Below are 16,185 nucleotides of genomic sequence, written 5' to 3' on the forward strand. Positions count from 1 at the left end.
ATCGATCACAAGAAATTAAAGTTATTCATTTTTGTGTATAAGGAGTGTTTGGATTGGTTTTATTTTCATTCTCTGTGAGTGGAGAAAGCTGGATCTCTGATCCAGAAGCTCAAACCAGTATGACTCATGCCTCATGGCCTCCTCCATAGAACCTTCCCCCCATTTTCTCTGTGTCTGTTGAGGATGTTAAAAAGAAATTCTCTCTGCTGTAAACTATCATCAGGGTGCTTTCTCTGTTCGCCATGTTTATGTTGCTGTAGGTGCCAGTGTGCCGCTGTCAGTCACAGCCAAGACCAAACCCAGCCCTTGCCTTATGTACAGCTTTAGTCTGGTTAGGATTGTTCAGGTGTATAAATAAATAAAAAAACTTAAAATGTCCTGTATGTTTAACATGCTTTTTTTCTATTCTTCTGTGCCCTTTATTCTCTTCATGTATCCCAGGAATGCCCGTTTGCCTGCTGTGCACATGCCTCGGTGGTTCTGTCTACTGTGACGACTTGAAGCTGAACAGTGTTCCACCTCTGCCCAAAGGCACCACTCACTTCTACGCTCGCTACAACAGAATCACAAAGATCAGCAAGTCTGACTTCGCCAACATGAGTATGTGTCCTCTTTGAATGAAAATGTATGGCTATTAAGCCAGGTATGTTCAGAAGCAAAGTTAACCTCTCGCTGCTTACGACTACAAAGGAGTGTGGTCAGTGAATGCACCATATCTGTATCTCAGACTGCTGGTTTTCCTGCCTTCCAGGTAAGCTGAAGAAGATCGACCTGACAGCCAATCAGATCACTTCCATCGAGGACAGAGCATTCATGGGCCTGCCTGAGCTCGAGGAGCTGATAATTAGAGAAAATCACATCTCTCAGCTACCAACCCTTCCTGAGACCATGACTCTGATTGATGCCAGCCATAACAAGATCGGCACAAAGGGCATCCATAAAGAGGCATTTAAAGTATGGACACATTCTTTAGTTCTTTCAGTTAAGACTTTTGTTTGAAAGGCAGACAAAAACATTTAATATCAAAATATCCAACACAACACATCTTTCCAAAGTCAGGTTTCAAATATTGATTTAAATCTAAAGGAGGATCTGTCTTCTATAAGCTTTTTAGGTTTTTCTGTGTTAAAGTTAACATAGTTATTGTCAAATACCAGATAAAAGCACAACGTGTATGTTCTATTGGAAAGCAAGAACTAAACATATGCTAAGTAATAGCAGCTCTGTAAGTTAAAAAAAAAATAAGTCACAGCTACACAAATGAGAACTATACGACGGAGTATTAGGGCCACACATGAAGAGAAAAAATATTTTTGCCATGACGAGATTAAACTCGACATGTCGACTTTAAAGTCGACATGTCGAGTTTAAAGTCGACATGTCGACATTAAACTCAACATTTTGAGAATAAAGTTGAAATGTCATGTTGAGTTTAATCTCGACGTGTCGACTTTAAACTCGCCATTTCGAGAATAAAGTTGATATATCGTGGCGACTTTAATCTCGACATTCCAAAGTTTGGAGAAATTAGCAACCGAGCTCCACAGCTGCAGTCTGCACTTTAAGAGTGAAGGTAGTCTTTGACGTGCTGCAACTGTATAGGATTCTGTGCATGTATCCTGTGCAGCGGTTGGCTCTCTTGAACTAATTTAAATTTTATTGTCGACACGTCGAGATTAAACTCAACATGACATTTCAACTTTATTCTCGAAATGGCGAGTTTAAAGTCGACAGGGGGAGATTAAACTCAACATGACATTTTAACTTTATTCTCGAAATGTTGAGTTTAATGTCGACATGTCGACTTTAAAGTCGACATGTCGAGTTTAATCTCGTCATGGCAAAAATATTTTTTCTCTTCATGTGTGGCCCTAATACTCCGTCGTAGAACTAACCTAAGAATACTTTCTAGTAGAAAGAAACACAGCCAGAGAAAACAGGTAATAGGAGAGATAATCACCAATAACTTCATCGTGTAAAAAGACAGCTAAATCCCAAATTGCACAATCAGGAATTTCTTAAAAGAAAACCAAAGAGAGGGCAGTTAATGGCAGCAATAGTTCAACAACTCCAAACAGGAAGGTAATAAATGCAGAATATTTGGTCCCTGTGCAGCTCTATGCAGTAAGAGAGAATAAGACCCCTATATGTCAGAGAAAACAATAGAGAGGTAAAAAAAAAAAAAAAAAAAAAGCTTTATTATGGAAGTTAAATTTAAAACTGCATCATATTTTCCTCTTCTTCGGATTACAGGACATGACTGGCCTGCTGTACCTTTACCTAACCGATAACAACATCGATTATATTCCAGTGCCTCTACCAGACAGCCTGCGCTCTCTACATTTACAGGTACTGCAACTTGGCTTCAGATCTCCTAGTTCACTGCACACTGAGCAAGAGGTGTTTAAAGTGCTAGCTCCTTTGATTTAAGGATGATAAATTATTCTTAAGTAAAGACCCAACAGTTAACTACACAGAATTCTTATTTTTAATTGACCCATTTAAATCTAAATGAGTAATTTTTTCTTAAAACAAGTTCATTTGTTCTTAAATTGAGGAGGTAAGTGAGACACTGCCAATGGAACAAGATGAGTTACATTTAAAATAAGAGAAAACATTTGCATTGTCTTATTTCAAGTACATTTTATCACATTTTCATACTTTAAGAGTAAAAATACTCATTCCATTGGCAAATCATCTTAATTACTTAATTTAAGATAAAAATATCTTTAAATCCTTTTTGCAGTGTGATTTTTTTATTTTTACTGCATTCTTTCCTTCCTTTTTGCAATGCACTTTACTTTATTTGTTCCGTTGCAGCGTAACAACATTCAAATGATGCACGAGGACACGTTCTGCAACCTGAACGACTTCAGCTACATCAGAAACGCATTGGAGGATATCCGTCTGGACGGCAACCCCATCAACCTCAGCAAGACTCCTCAGGCTTATATCTGTCTGCCCCGTATACCCATCGGGAATCTTATTTAACCTAGACCCCTGCAAACATCTTTGTACATACTGACCCACAGAGTTATACTATATTCAATGTTCAAAGTCCTTCCTGAAAGTGTGTTTCTTACATGCTGCTGACAGATTTTGCCAATCTGTAAAACTGTGTGCAAACTGTGTGCAAATGCCCAAATAGCAAATATGACTGAAATTCCAACAACCAAGCACATATGCATTACTCTGCCTTCTTCCTGTTGCTCGGATTTTTACAGAAATATTCTAAATTGTATAAGATTTTACTAAAATAGATGTGCAGCGGCACAGAAACCTTTTATAACACAGCCTCACAGGGTTTTTATTGATATTTTCAGTTTCTTTTCATAACTGGCAACCAAAAATCAACCAGTTAGTAAAGTTTTTTTGTAAAAAAAAAAAAGTACTTTTTTTTTTCTCAATGTATACAAGCAAAGATCTAATGAAGATGGAGATGGTAAGAAGTAAATTGATGCAATGTAATAAACAAAAAGCATTTAAAAAAAACTTCTGGTTGTAAAGTTTGTATTGTAATATAAAAATAGTTTTTTTTTTTTTTACACAAACCATTTTCATTTTCATATTCAAGTCAATAGGTCAGGGTTTAACTGTCCTAAATAGCAATGGATACAGACCTCTGTCTAGAGCAAATTAATTAAAGTTTATTGATAGTTTGTGGAGGTGGTGGGGAGGGTTTTTTTTATTTTATTTTTTATGTGTTTTTCATTTTTTGTTGTGGAAGGGTTTGGTTTTAGAATAATACCAAAAGTGCTTCATTGTGTGCCTTGTATGGAATAACCACAAGAGAATAAAGTTGATTTAAAGACCTCTCCATTCAAGAGGTGTCTCAATGTTTTGTTATTAAATTACACATTTTATTTTGTTTGTTTTCAAGACAAAAATATATGAAGTAAACACATGACACATAACCATATATGCATCTGCACTATACATTCAAAACAGTAGGCTGGATTTTTGGATTCCAAAAGTGTAGTGTGGGATTTCACGTATACTTTGCAGATGAAGTTTACAAGTCGCAATCAAAGCTTAATTTAAAGTGGCAGACCAAAACAAATCAAAGGATTGATATGAAACCGAAAGAAAATGATACAAAGGGTTCAACAGATAAAGATCTTAAAAGTGTGGTTAGCATTTACATTAAATCTCTCAACTTTAACACAGCATCCCCATGGTTAAGCATGATAGTTGCAGCATCATGCTGTGGGGATAAGTTATTTTCTTCTGCTACTGTAGGGCAGTGAGACAGAATAATGTCTGAACCAGAACTGCTTTCAGTTGTTACAAATCACAATTATTCACTATTTTCTGTTTGTGTATGATATCAAATTACTAAACAGGGTTCTGAAGTTTGTAGTTTTATTTGACAAACCATGAAATTTAACATTTTTGCAAGGAACTGTGATTTATTTTTCACAAAGGCATTTGCAGTAATTTTCTTAAATATCTTCTACAAGTTTTTCCAACAAACAAAGAAGTCGTTCTTTTCTCTCCGCTGCTTCTGAGTTTTTTTCCTTGCAGTCATCTTCTGCGCCCCCCTCAGTTCTTTCTTTTTGTGCAAAAAGTCTCTCCCACCTTGCTTTTTGTTTTTCCAGAACCAGCCTCTCGCTGCGCAGGGCATCTCTTTCCCTCTCCAGCATCAACTTCTCCCTGTCAATCAAAGCCCGTTCCCTCTCCAAAACAGCTCTCTCCCTCTCCATCACCCCCCGTTCCCTCTCCATTGCTGCTCTCTCCCTCTCCAGCAGCATCCTATCCTGCTGTCGAATGGCTGCATCCCAATCTGTTCTCACTTTTTGCTCTGTTTTCTGTTTTTGTGCTACTCTATCACATGCTAATAGCTGCTGCTCACTTTTAATCTCTTCTGGCTCGCTGTTTGTGTAAATATCCACCTCTTGAACGAGGCCGTTCATCTCCTCACTTTCTTCCATTGCTGCTACAGCAGATTCATCTTCGTCTCCATTCAGCAGAACCTCAATCTCTGCCCCTCCTTCTTCAAATTCTACAGCAGAGGATACTTCCGACATTGAAAGCCTTGTCCTTTTGGGGGAGGGTGCTAGTAAGAAATCATTGTTGTTGTTATTTCTAGGAAGACTCTTAAGGACAGGAGCTGACCCCTGTAGCCGACCTTTTAAGGCATCATCCATCAGGGAGAATAGATGCCAGGTTTCAGGCACTGTTCTGACTCCTGGTGGAGGATTCTTTAAGTCCTGCAGGAGATTGAAAACAACAAATGTTAAAATGAGTATAAAGTTAAAACTGTTACCTTATCCAAAGCAACCACATCTGTACCTTATATCTCTTCTTCAGGTTTTCCCATTTTTTAGAAGCTTGACGATGAGTCATCTTATGATGCAAGCCCATATGTTTTAGGATGGTCCTGATAATAAAACAATTCCAGTAGATTACAGAGAATGCAACCAAGCCTTTCTGTCCAGAAGAGTTTCAGTTCAGCATTATGAAGAAAATTAAACAAAACAAAAGAAACTTACATTAAAAATAAGCGGCTGGTAAGTTGATATAAACAGCTTAAAGTTATGGCCGCTATAAGCAGTTCTACAAACTACTAAATGAGGAGGTGCACTTTGATTTTTACACAAAGCCTTTCTATGTTGGTGTCATATGCAGCTAATAAATGTTAACAGCATTGAATCCACCTTAGGTAGGACTTCAAACGCATCTTTTGTTTCAAAAAGATTTCGCATATCTGGACATAAAATAATATACCGGTAACTAAGTCTAAAATGTTTGTAATTGCTACTCTGAAGCTCTACTGGACGTATTCAATCAATAAAGGGTGCAACTAGATGTAATAAAATAATAAATACAGAAATAACTTTGATCTTATTCAAATTAAAATAAATGTCATGTGTTAATTTTAATGAATGGGGTTTTAGTCTAGTATTGGAACATTGTTTTTGTTTACTTTCTCACCATACATACCTCCATGCCCACTTGGAGCTATTTCTCTGTCGGGAGAAGAGGCAACCATTGGAAGCCCGCAACTTCACAAAGTTTTCGACTTCAGTTTTGCTCACTGAAAAAAAATAAACAGGAAAATGACGATTAGATGTTGATAGGGTTCCTGGAGATGGATGGATCTACGCTTCCACAGTGAAACAGGTGATAAGGTAAGGTAGTGGGGAGTGTTGGCCTATTGGTTAGAACAGTGCTCTGAGAAGGTTGCAAGTGCCCGGTTCGATCCCCACAGCCTCCACTCTGGGTTCCTGACCCTTAACCCCTGATCGCTTTCTGGGGGCGCACAATGGCAGCCCACTGGTCCCCAAGGGGATGGGTTAAATGCAGAGGTAAATTTCTTCAATTTCAGATCAGTAAAGTTCAGTTATTGCTAAGTAAACCATTTTCTACCATCTGATTTCTTTGTCCATTTTTATCCAAAAATTTACCTAATTGCAGCTTTCCAGCCTGAGAATGAACTCTGTATTGAAAGAGAACTGCTTTGTATGTGAAACAACATATTAAACCTCCTTCATCCCTTTTTTATTTTTGTATTTTACTTAAAGTCAACAATAATATATGAAATATAAACTAACAAATATTCCCAGGAGTATGTCACAATAAACAAGTACAGTCAAGAGGAAAGACAAACATATTCCACAAATGCACATATCTTCTACAACATTAGACTGTTCAGAATTTTTAGTTGGGAAAAGATAACCTCATTCTTTCTAAAGTTAGTGTTTATTATCTATAGAGCTAGCATAGCTTGTTTTAATATAATTTAGTTTATAAAGGCTGCCATCACCGCTGGATGCAACTGACCATTTAAGAGCAATTTAAAAACAACAGGTGGTCACTTTCTAAATAAAAAAAATATAATAACAGAACGGTTAGATCCTGATACGTCACAGTGTAGTAACCTTCCTAGGTTGCCCCTAAGCTAAATATTCCGAGTGTTGCTATCAGTGTGTTAAAACCCCTCCTTCTCCTCTTACTTACTCTTATATGTGAATTCTTTGGGGGTAATTTGATCAAACGTGTTATTGGTGTATTCGTGATCCGGCTGTAATGTGGTTTCCATTCTGCTTTTTATAAGCCTTAATCGACAACGCGCACTTTGTAGGTTGGTAGGGGTTAGCTTTTCCTCCTTCAGAAGGCTCCTTCGTTCTTCTTCGTGGGTTTAATAGTGTAGTAACGCGGATCTGTCTCCATCTGTCGGTGAGGTTTTGTTGTACAGGCGACAAAAACGCGACTTGTGGCATTTATTATTGTGTGACGTTTTGGGGGCAAATGCATTTTTTTTGTTTTTACATGAGTGGTGCTTTTTTTTAATACTTTTTTTAAATAATTAAATAAATAATAATAAAATAAAATAAATGAATAAATATAAAATAAAATAATACCTCTGACTCAATTAAAATATTATTATTTTTTTTTTTTTTTTTTAATGACTACCTATTTCCTCTGAGTAACCACTTCTGATTATTACTCGCATTTTGACAAGCTTTCAAAACAAAACAAAAAAAATTTTTATTTTTCTTTCCCACATGGATTTAAAGCATGGCTCTTGTGATGTTTTAACATTAGAATAATTACTGACTGACATTTGAGTACTTATGTAGTACTAATGAGTGTTTTGATTTTGGGAGTGACTTATTTATAGGTTTATAGGTGTGTACTGTAGGTTCAGTCACAGCTTTTAAGTGAAAACGAAAGCAATCACTGAACGATGGCGTCCGCTTCTGGTAAGCAGGCTTCCAATCTGGTCTTTGTTTCTGTATTTATAAAACTTTATTATTAATCATTTTCTTTTAATAAAGGACAGTAACGTATGCAATCTATTATGTAACAATGTGACACTGTTTAGCTGCATCTAGTAAATACAGTAGATTTATCTATTTTTTAACTCAACAGCTTTAGTTTAACGTGATGCTTCTTTATAAACAAATAAATGTCAAAACATAAAGCCGCATTTTATTTTGCCTGTTCTTAAGTAGCTTTAAAACCTCACTCGCAGATTTGGAAAGTTTAGCAGTTTTACAGACAGCAGTTTTAAGTTTCGTTTCCTATTAGGCCAATTTACTGATCACCTTTTAAAAAAATCTACATAAAACTAAAAATTGTTAAATTTGGTTGTTATTATCTCTCATTTATTAAGTTAATTATAACATTTGGTCATTGTTCAAAATTATATGACTGATTTTATTATTTCGCCCCACTGGAGATTTAATAATCATGAAGTGCAGCAGGTTCACCAGCAGGGGGCAGAAATGAGCAATGATATTTATTATAGTTAGTCCTGGATTTTTGAGGGTTTATGTGATCATGTCTTATTGTGGAAAAATGTTTGAAAGAATTATTATGAAATAAAAAATGGTACATGCTACAACAACTGCAATTAGAGCTATAATATAGCTGGATTTCAAGGCTCAACATAAAGGATAAACATATATGTAGGATTTAGGGAATAATACAGTAGTGGACAGAAGTAATTATAGCAACACTGCAGGTTGGGATTCCTATAAATTATTTATAGTTAAAAAAAAAAATTCTTAAGTTTGTTTTTTATGGTGGTTTTCGGGAGGGTCCTGCTTTTCCATAAAGATTAGTAGTGAGAAATAGTGATAATTTAATTTTACCACCTGAGCTGTGAACCTCCACTGCTCCTCCATCACTGTGCTGTCTGCTCCTGCCAGACATTGCTCACCCACCAATCATTAAGTATAAATACTTTGAGGTAAAACAGACTTTTTTCTTGCTCTGGCCACCTTGAGATCAAAAAAGGCATTTCTCGGTTCTTGGGACTTCTGATGAAGGCTGAATGCATTAAATATTGTCTTGGGGTTATCAGTAAAATGATTTTTTTTCCTTTCACAGTTTTGCAGCTATGCATAATTTCTAATAACACATTGAGGTCTGTTATATGCTAAATCATGACATGTCATAGTTATTCATTAATTTTTAAACAAGGAATACCTGCAATATTATTAACATGCTGTGGTTTTATTGTATAGTAATAAGAGGGCTAACTGTTGCCTATGCATATAAATATATATAAGTGAAATATTTTTCAGAGCCTGATGAGGAATATTTTAATGAAAGTGAATCAGAAGCCAGCGGCGATTCAGACAGTGAGCAGCAGTCTGATTCAGAGGATGACTCTCAGGTTCGTTTCTAAACATATCTACACATGATCTCATGAAATAATTGATCTAAATCCCATCTACACTCTTCATCCTTAAACCTTCCTTTTCACCTTCCAGCTTTACACAAAGCAACCCTGCAAATATTACAACGGTAGAGGCTGTAAGGACGGGGCCAACTGCTCTTACCTGCATGTCTGCAAGTATTTCCTAACAGGAAACTGTCGCTACCAGTCAAGCTGTAAGCTAAATCACAGTGTGGGTGGAAGTAGATCAAGTGGAGCGAGGAGCAGCGCTGACGACCAGTCGGCAGGAAGCAGTAAGCAGCTACATTTCATCTGATTTCATCTGGTTGTCAAGTTATAATCTTTAGGCGGTTAAACTTAAACTTAAATGGTTATTTAGTAGTTGTTTAGACCAGTGGTTCCCAACCTTTTTTTACTTGTGTACCCCCTTGGCCGTTTTATCTTACCATGAGTAAGCCCTGGGTCAAACGAGTTGATTATTTTCCAAAAATAAAAAATACAACTGATTATAAAATGAAAAAAATTGCCTTAACTTGAATATTTAATGCTCAGAGATGTATTTCTTTTCAATTAGAAAAGCCCATAAGTACTAAAAGAAGTTACAAATTGGAGCTCTTCTGAAAAGCTTGCTTATAGACATATCTAAACTCAGGAAAAAAAAAAAACTATTATTCAGATTTACGGTCATTTTTACTTAGTTTTCATCCTTCACTGTGTTGATGATACACCTGGCCTTCTGAATCCCCAGCAATGGGATGTTTTATCCATTTATCCTTGACTGCAGCTGCTTTTCTTCTCTTTAGAAAGGTGCAGAGCACCAATACCCACTCTAGTCTTTCACATAAATGTTGACTATGGCATTCTTTTTATCTTTTTGGTTGATAAAATCTTGGTTTATTTTGCAGTTAGGTCCTTACAGAGCAAACCCATCCCAGCCTTATTTTATTGTACCCCTGGTTGGGAATTACTGGCTTAGACTATGCAATTTTATTTTGTGGTTGTTTTCCAATCAGATCCCCAGCTTACAGATGGTCGACCCTACCAGTGGCAGATAAATGCTGGAAAGGACTGGAAGGATGTTGAAAACGATCACATAATTGAGGCCCAATACTCGCTTCCCCACACTAAAAGCATCAAAATATATAACACACCATATGGGTAAAAGGATCTTTTATGTATTTAATTTGAAATATTTTAACTGTCAAAAAAGAAACTTGAACTGTAGAGTAATAGTGAACTTCCTGTCCTGCAGGGCAGTTACTATAGATTTCAACAGAATTAGAGTGTATGGAAAAAACCTGAGAGTAAGGCGACTGGATGATGGCAACACTGTGTGGGCCTGGTACTGCGCATTAAGTGGAAAGTGGATGAAGTACGGAGAAAAGGTAGATGGTTGCTGTATATCTATTTTTGTTTTTAAACCAGTACAGTTAGTGGGAGTGGTGGTCTGTCATTAGTGTTGTGTTTTCGGCAGGACTCGAAAGGCAATCAAGGTCCAGTTAAGAGTGCCGACATAGAGAGGAAATTTCAGAGCAACCCGAAAAGCTCATTGAGTTTCACTGCTGCTGGAGAAACCTTCGAGATTAAGTTCCAAGGTGACCTGAACTCACACATCATATAAAATCTTTCTTTTTTTTTAATAATCTATAATCATTTTATTTAACTTCACTGATCCTGTTTGACTTTCGTTAGAAATGAAACAGGTAGGAAAAAATAAAAAGAGGAAGGTCACACGACGACCCGTGTTCAGACAACAGCAGGCGACGTTAGGGTAAGTTCATTTTTGCTGAAGTAGGAGCTTCATCTACTTAAAGGTATATTGGAGGATCTTCGCAAATTTTTCAAAAGAGCCACCTCCTCCACTTGCATAAAAAAATGCACATGCACAACCCTGTAAATGCTCCCAAGAGACCGTGCATCGGCCCATTTCGCCTGCTGCACGCCCTGTTTAAATGTTGCTGTTCGCATCGCTCATACAAGCTTACTTTCCAAAAGAAGATTAGCAATTTTTCCACTATGTCTGACTCACGACCGGTAAGTAAAAATTGGGACGAGCACGTAGGACGGCCTAACTTAAACATATCATCAGAATGATTGCCAATTAGGAGTACCACTTATTTTGATGAAGAACATCCTCAACGATACCTTTAACATCAACTGGCTTCTAATTATAGAGTTGCTTTTGTTTTGTTTTTGTGTTTATGCTGTGGCATCCTTAAAGCACGCAATGCTAAACCACATAATAGTAGTTTCCATGGCTTGTATGTTTTATTACATGACAAACACATTTTAATTAGTATCTATATACTTTATTTTATATTTTTCTCTTAAAAGTTGATATTAAATATCCATATCTACAAATATGCATAATGGTTTTCATCTCAGTATGTAGATTTATTGATTAAATTACCCCCTTGATTAAAGCTTTAAAGGTATTTTATTTGTACGCTGTGTTAAGCATGAATTTTCTGGCTTTGTTCTAAGCTAATTACCCATAAACCCCTGCAAACGTGTCTTTTTAAAGCTGTGTGTCTGAGTTCAACGTTGCTTTTATTATTCCAGAGCTGCTCAGTTAGCCTCACCTCTCCAGAGGCTTTCCTTGGGCTCCAAACCTCAGTGGCAGTTTGAAGGAGACAACGGAGGATGGCATGAGTTTAAAAACAGGGTCAGCAGAGTTCATGTAATGTGGCTGAGTTTGACTTTATTTTCTGGCTGATTTCAACATCTGGTTTATTTTAACAGTCTGGAACTTCGACCGAGTGCTCCTTAACCAGCGATGAGATTGAGAGGAAGTACCAGCAGAACCCTACAGACTGCATCCCCTTCACAGTAAAGAGACACCACTACAAGCTGGACTTATCAGGTTAGTTATTTCTTTTTTGATGAGTAATTTCTTTTAATGGGGGAAATATTTTTAAACATCTTTTTTTAATATGAATGTTTGTTTCTTTCCAGCGATGACTCAAATAAACCAAAAAACCAAGCACACTCGCAAGATCAGACGAGTGCTGGTGTGAGGACTAAAGATGGACCCTCATTTAAGAAGCCATAAAATGCAATTTGGGTCTGCATGGGTTTTTTTACTGCCATATCATGTCAGCGGTGACTCTACTGCTCATAATAGGAAATTAGATTATGTGTTTACATAAGTTATGGAATGATACAATGAAATATCAGCGAGGTTTATGTGAAAACATGATTGTTACCTGAGAATAATGCATTAAAGTAACCTTTATATTTACAGAACAGGTGTTTCAATTACTGATCTTTGCTTCACAAATAGACTTTATGTTGGAAGGGCCAAAGAAGAAATATATTGGTGCAATAATGGGACATTGAATGCAAAAAGAAATATGTACACAGAGATTATCTGCAATGAAAATATGAATATTACAGTTAATAAGTGATGATTTAAGGTTAAAATGCACGAGTTGCTGGATTTTGCCACATGCCTTGCATTCAGTTGTGGAAAGTAACAAAGTACATTTACTTGATTGCTGTACTTCAGTACTTTTTTGAGTATCTTTACTTTATTTCAGTCATTTTTGATCTGCAAGTTACTTGTTACTTTTGGCTTAGCTTAGCTGTGTAATCCAAATCAAAATTTTCTTTTTTTCCTTTTTGAAATGAAATGTCAAAATGGAAGATAGCAGCCTTTCTGACTAAATTTGGACACCACTGTTTTAGATATTTAGGGCAGATATTATCTGTTGTTCATACATTTTATGAAGGCATTAGTTGTTGCCATGTGGCCAAGTTGTTCAGTAGGATGAGTTCTCAAATCAGAGCTGCAGTTTCTTTGTGATAATAGATTAAACCTTAAACCTCTATTCCAAAATGAAAGTGTGGGAAGAATCAAGACTCTCCTGTTTTCTTTTTGGGTTGTTTTTAAATAATAACTAATAATCCAAATAGTTGTACTTTTTGTGGGAATTTTATACGTAGAAGTTCTTTACAGGTGGTTTAGAAATTGTACCAGGTGTCTAAGCGTCAATACATCAGGCGGTTTCCAAATGTTACAAGAATCCTTAAAATTACTCTAAAAATTATACGGAGAGGCACTTATATTGGAAAATTGAATTTGTGTTTTGAATACTTAAGTCCTACTTTTAAATAAATGTAATTTTGAATACTTTAGTGTTTTTAAAAGTGAGTATTCAATAATTTAACTTGAGTAGATGTTTGACTGAGTAACCTTTACTTGTAGTTAAGTAAGATTTGACCATGGGAATCAATACCTTTACTCAAGTACTACTCTTGAGTACATCTTCCACCACTGCTTGCATTGTACCTATATTTTTTCATGTCTCAGTTTTTCGTATTTTCAACTTGGTGCTGATCAATATTTAGCACAACTGGACCATGAACTGAATAAGAACTACAAAAAATGACAAACTTATGTGAGTCTCTCTTATGAATATGAAGTCCTTGATTTTTTGTAAATGCAAAAAAACTTCCTTTGACAGACTTTTTATACTGACATATTTAAATTGTTCACATTTTGGAGCTCTTGTTTAGAAATCATTTTTTGAAGAAATTCTAACATACTTTTATTAATCTAAAAAAAAAAAAAAAAAAAAAAACACCAGATGTAGCCCACTGTCTAAGAGAGCCTGAGTTTAAGCCATGTTAGAAAATGCACCCAAAGATTTAGCAATAGTGCTGTAGTTCGTATAATATGACATTTCAGAGTGAATTAAATGGCTAAATGAGTTTTTCTTGGTTTTGTTTCCTGATAATTAGAAGCTGCATTTGATCACTTATCAGTTGGGACTTTTAGCTGATTATGACGACCACCATAGGATCAGTGGTGGAAAATGAGCTACTGTTGGTGAGCAAAGAAAAATGGAAGGATACCAGGAGAGTCTAGGTCTTACAGTAATGTCTTTGAAAGCTGGAACTTGAACAAGGACAGTTAAATAATTACAAACATGATCCAGAGAAGAAGATGAGCATACTGTGGTCAGGAGACCAAGTAAAAAGGCAGCAAGACCAGAAGCTTCAAGCTGTTCTGCCGTTATATAGATGAGAAGAGTTATCTTGAAGAAGGAGTTTCTAAGGAAGCTAGAAATTATTTTTGTTATGTTAAAGAGATTAGCAAAGCAGGGGTGGAAGACAAAGGACTGAATAGAACGACCAAGAGTAAAGTAGGCAAACGGAGAGCATACAATGAATTTCATAGGTTGGATGACCCTCAGGGGGTATAAATAAATTTCTGCCTGACAAAAACACACAAAAGTAAATCACTTATAGCCTCACAGCTATTAGATTTAAGAAGAAACTTTTGGTACCTCTGTAAAGGTAAGATGTCATAGAATGGTTTTCTGGTGTCAGCACCATTGTAGCTTTGACCCTGCCTGAAATATTAGGGACAAAATATTTTGCATTTTTTGAACCTCGCCAAAATTTTCTCTGAAATAAACATTGCAAAACACTACCAAAATATTATTTATAGCACAAAAAAGTAGTACAGACTTTTAAATCTAAATGTTGTGTAAAAATATACCAAATTTGGACTCAATCAGATGAATCATATTTATTTTAGAATGGTATTAGTGAGAAATTTCTTAGGCGGAGGGGCCATTTTGGCACATTTATCCAAAAATGTCACCAAACTGTGCCAAATGTGTTTTTTACATCAATACTGGGGGTTTGTTAAAATTACGAGGTCACGTAGCAGCTGGACCCACCGGTGGGTCCGTAGGGTTCTAGGGGTTAAACAAGGAGAAGGAGAAGGTTCAGCAGGTTAGGAGGATTAAGGATGAAAGGAGTAATAGGAAGAGTTATAAGTGGGAAAAACACAATAGAAACAGGAGCAAAAGAAGTCAGAATGTGGCAAAAATAGTGAAGTTAGGAGGGCATTGAAAGAGATAGAGTTAAAAGGTTATTGACCATGGTAATATAACCGAAGGTTTGGAAATGTCCAGGAGAGACAGCAGAAGCGTTTTGGACATGAGATCTGAGAGAACAAATAGATAGCTAAGAAATGGAGGAGATATGAGCTGATACCACTTTCCCAAAGCAAGGGAGGTGTGTAGAACTATGGCAACTAGAAAGGAATAAAGTTGATGATCCATAAAATGAAGTTACTGCAGATGCATTGTTTGCTTTGAGGCTGTTGATTCAGAACTATAGAGGGTGTCAGCAGGGGCTGCGTTTTTGCAGATCTAGAGAAAGCATATGAAAGAATGGTTTTGAAGGAGCTGAGTCACTATATGAGCAAGTCTGGAGTAGCAGGAAGCATGTTAGAGTAGAGCAAAACATGCATGAGAGATGCATGACACGTGTACTGTAGGAGTGGGAAAAGAGTTCAAGGTGGGAGTAGGTTGAATGTTGGATTGACAGCAAAACAATCTCCATGAACTGTGATATTAGCATACATATGGTTTAGAGACAGTGGCAGGAGGAGGTAGGTACAATCAAGGAAGGAGGAGATATGAAGCAGGTGGATGTATCAGAAATAAAGACATTGAGGAGTGAACTGGTGGGTTTGGAGCAGGATTGAATAAATCATAGGGATGCTTTATGTTAGATGTTTTTTTAAGATAAAGCCAGACTGAGATGGTTTGTACAGATACTCCATCAATCAACACATTGCATTCACCCTGAGGCAATGGGCTAACCAGCTACCGCCTTTATTCACAGACATCTTTATCATCTCAACGGAGATTTTAAATGTTTCCGCCTGCTTAAAGATTGGATGACTTTTCCCAGTATTCCTGATTTCCTTCAATAAGTCCCATAAGTCCTGCAAACACATAAAATAAACTAGAAAACTCATAAATTTGACCAACAAAAAAACCTATTACTCACATGCAAACGAAAAAAATTATGCAATTACATAAATAATGAGCAGCAAAGTCAAAATGCAAACACATAAATGATACCAATAAAAAAAACAAGCGAAGGAAAAATGCTAGAAGAAAACACAACCAGAGAAGCTGCAATTTCCATCTTTATAATGAAGGTGATCAAGACTATTGGGAGGGGTGTGTGTTTGATGTCTGCTTATATCCTTTGCAAAGCCATAGACAGGATGTTGTCTAGAGGATTAT

General features: G+C 36.4%; 3 protein-coding genes across 4 annotated transcripts in view; 2 read left to right on the forward strand and 1 right to left on the reverse strand.

The window, feature by feature from the left end:
* Positions 1-3,824, forward strand: part of epyc (epiphycan) — a 36,846-nt gene extending 33,022 nt beyond the window's left edge. Inside the window, exons 7-10 of the mRNA XM_038294175.1 lie at positions 442-600; positions 752-954; positions 2,254-2,349; positions 2,821-3,824. Of these exons, the coding sequence (XP_038150103.1) occupies positions 442-600; positions 752-954; positions 2,254-2,349; positions 2,821-2,991 (629 nt within the window). The 3' untranslated portion in view covers positions 2,992-3,824. The remainder of the gene's footprint in view (positions 1-441; positions 601-751; positions 955-2,253; positions 2,350-2,820) is intronic.
* Positions 3,701-7,148, reverse strand: si:dkeyp-38g8.5 (uncharacterized protein LOC568385 homolog). 2 transcript variants are annotated; one of them, XM_038294176.1, is made up of 4 exons: positions 6,961-7,148; positions 5,944-6,037; positions 5,293-5,380; positions 3,701-5,210 (listed from the first exon to the last, which is right to left on the reverse strand). In XM_038294176.1, exons 1-4 carry the CDS (start codon positions 7,040-7,042, stop codon positions 4,443-4,445), a joined length of 1,032 nt encoding a protein of 343 aa, XP_038150104.1. In that variant the 5' UTR covers positions 7,043-7,148; the 3' UTR covers positions 3,701-4,442. The 2 variants fall into 2 exon arrangements, with proteins under 2 accessions (XP_038150104.1, XP_038150105.1); XM_038294177.1 differs by having other exon boundaries at positions 5,293-5,430; positions 6,961-6,975.
* A 469-nt stretch (positions 7,149-7,617) lies between these two features.
* Positions 7,618-12,965, forward strand: si:ch211-244b2.4 (uncharacterized protein LOC541512 homolog). The gene is made up of 10 exons (XM_038294216.1): positions 7,618-7,706; positions 9,036-9,127; positions 9,225-9,423; positions 10,144-10,288; positions 10,383-10,515; positions 10,605-10,725; positions 10,823-10,901; positions 11,693-11,795; positions 11,873-11,993; positions 12,086-12,965. Exons 1-10 carry the CDS (start codon positions 7,691-7,693, stop codon positions 12,145-12,147), a joined length of 1,071 nt encoding a protein of 356 aa, XP_038150144.1. The 5' UTR covers positions 7,618-7,690; the 3' UTR covers positions 12,148-12,965.
* Positions 12,966-16,185: the final 3,220 nt, after the last annotated feature.

Source organism: Cyprinodon tularosa, unplaced genomic scaffold (assembly GCF_016077235.1).
Source record: "Cyprinodon tularosa strain WSP-4 unplaced genomic scaffold, ASM1607723v1 ctg336, whole genome shotgun sequence".
In the NCBI taxonomy this organism is placed as follows: Eukaryota; Metazoa; Chordata; class Actinopteri; order Cyprinodontiformes; family Cyprinodontidae; genus Cyprinodon; species Cyprinodon tularosa.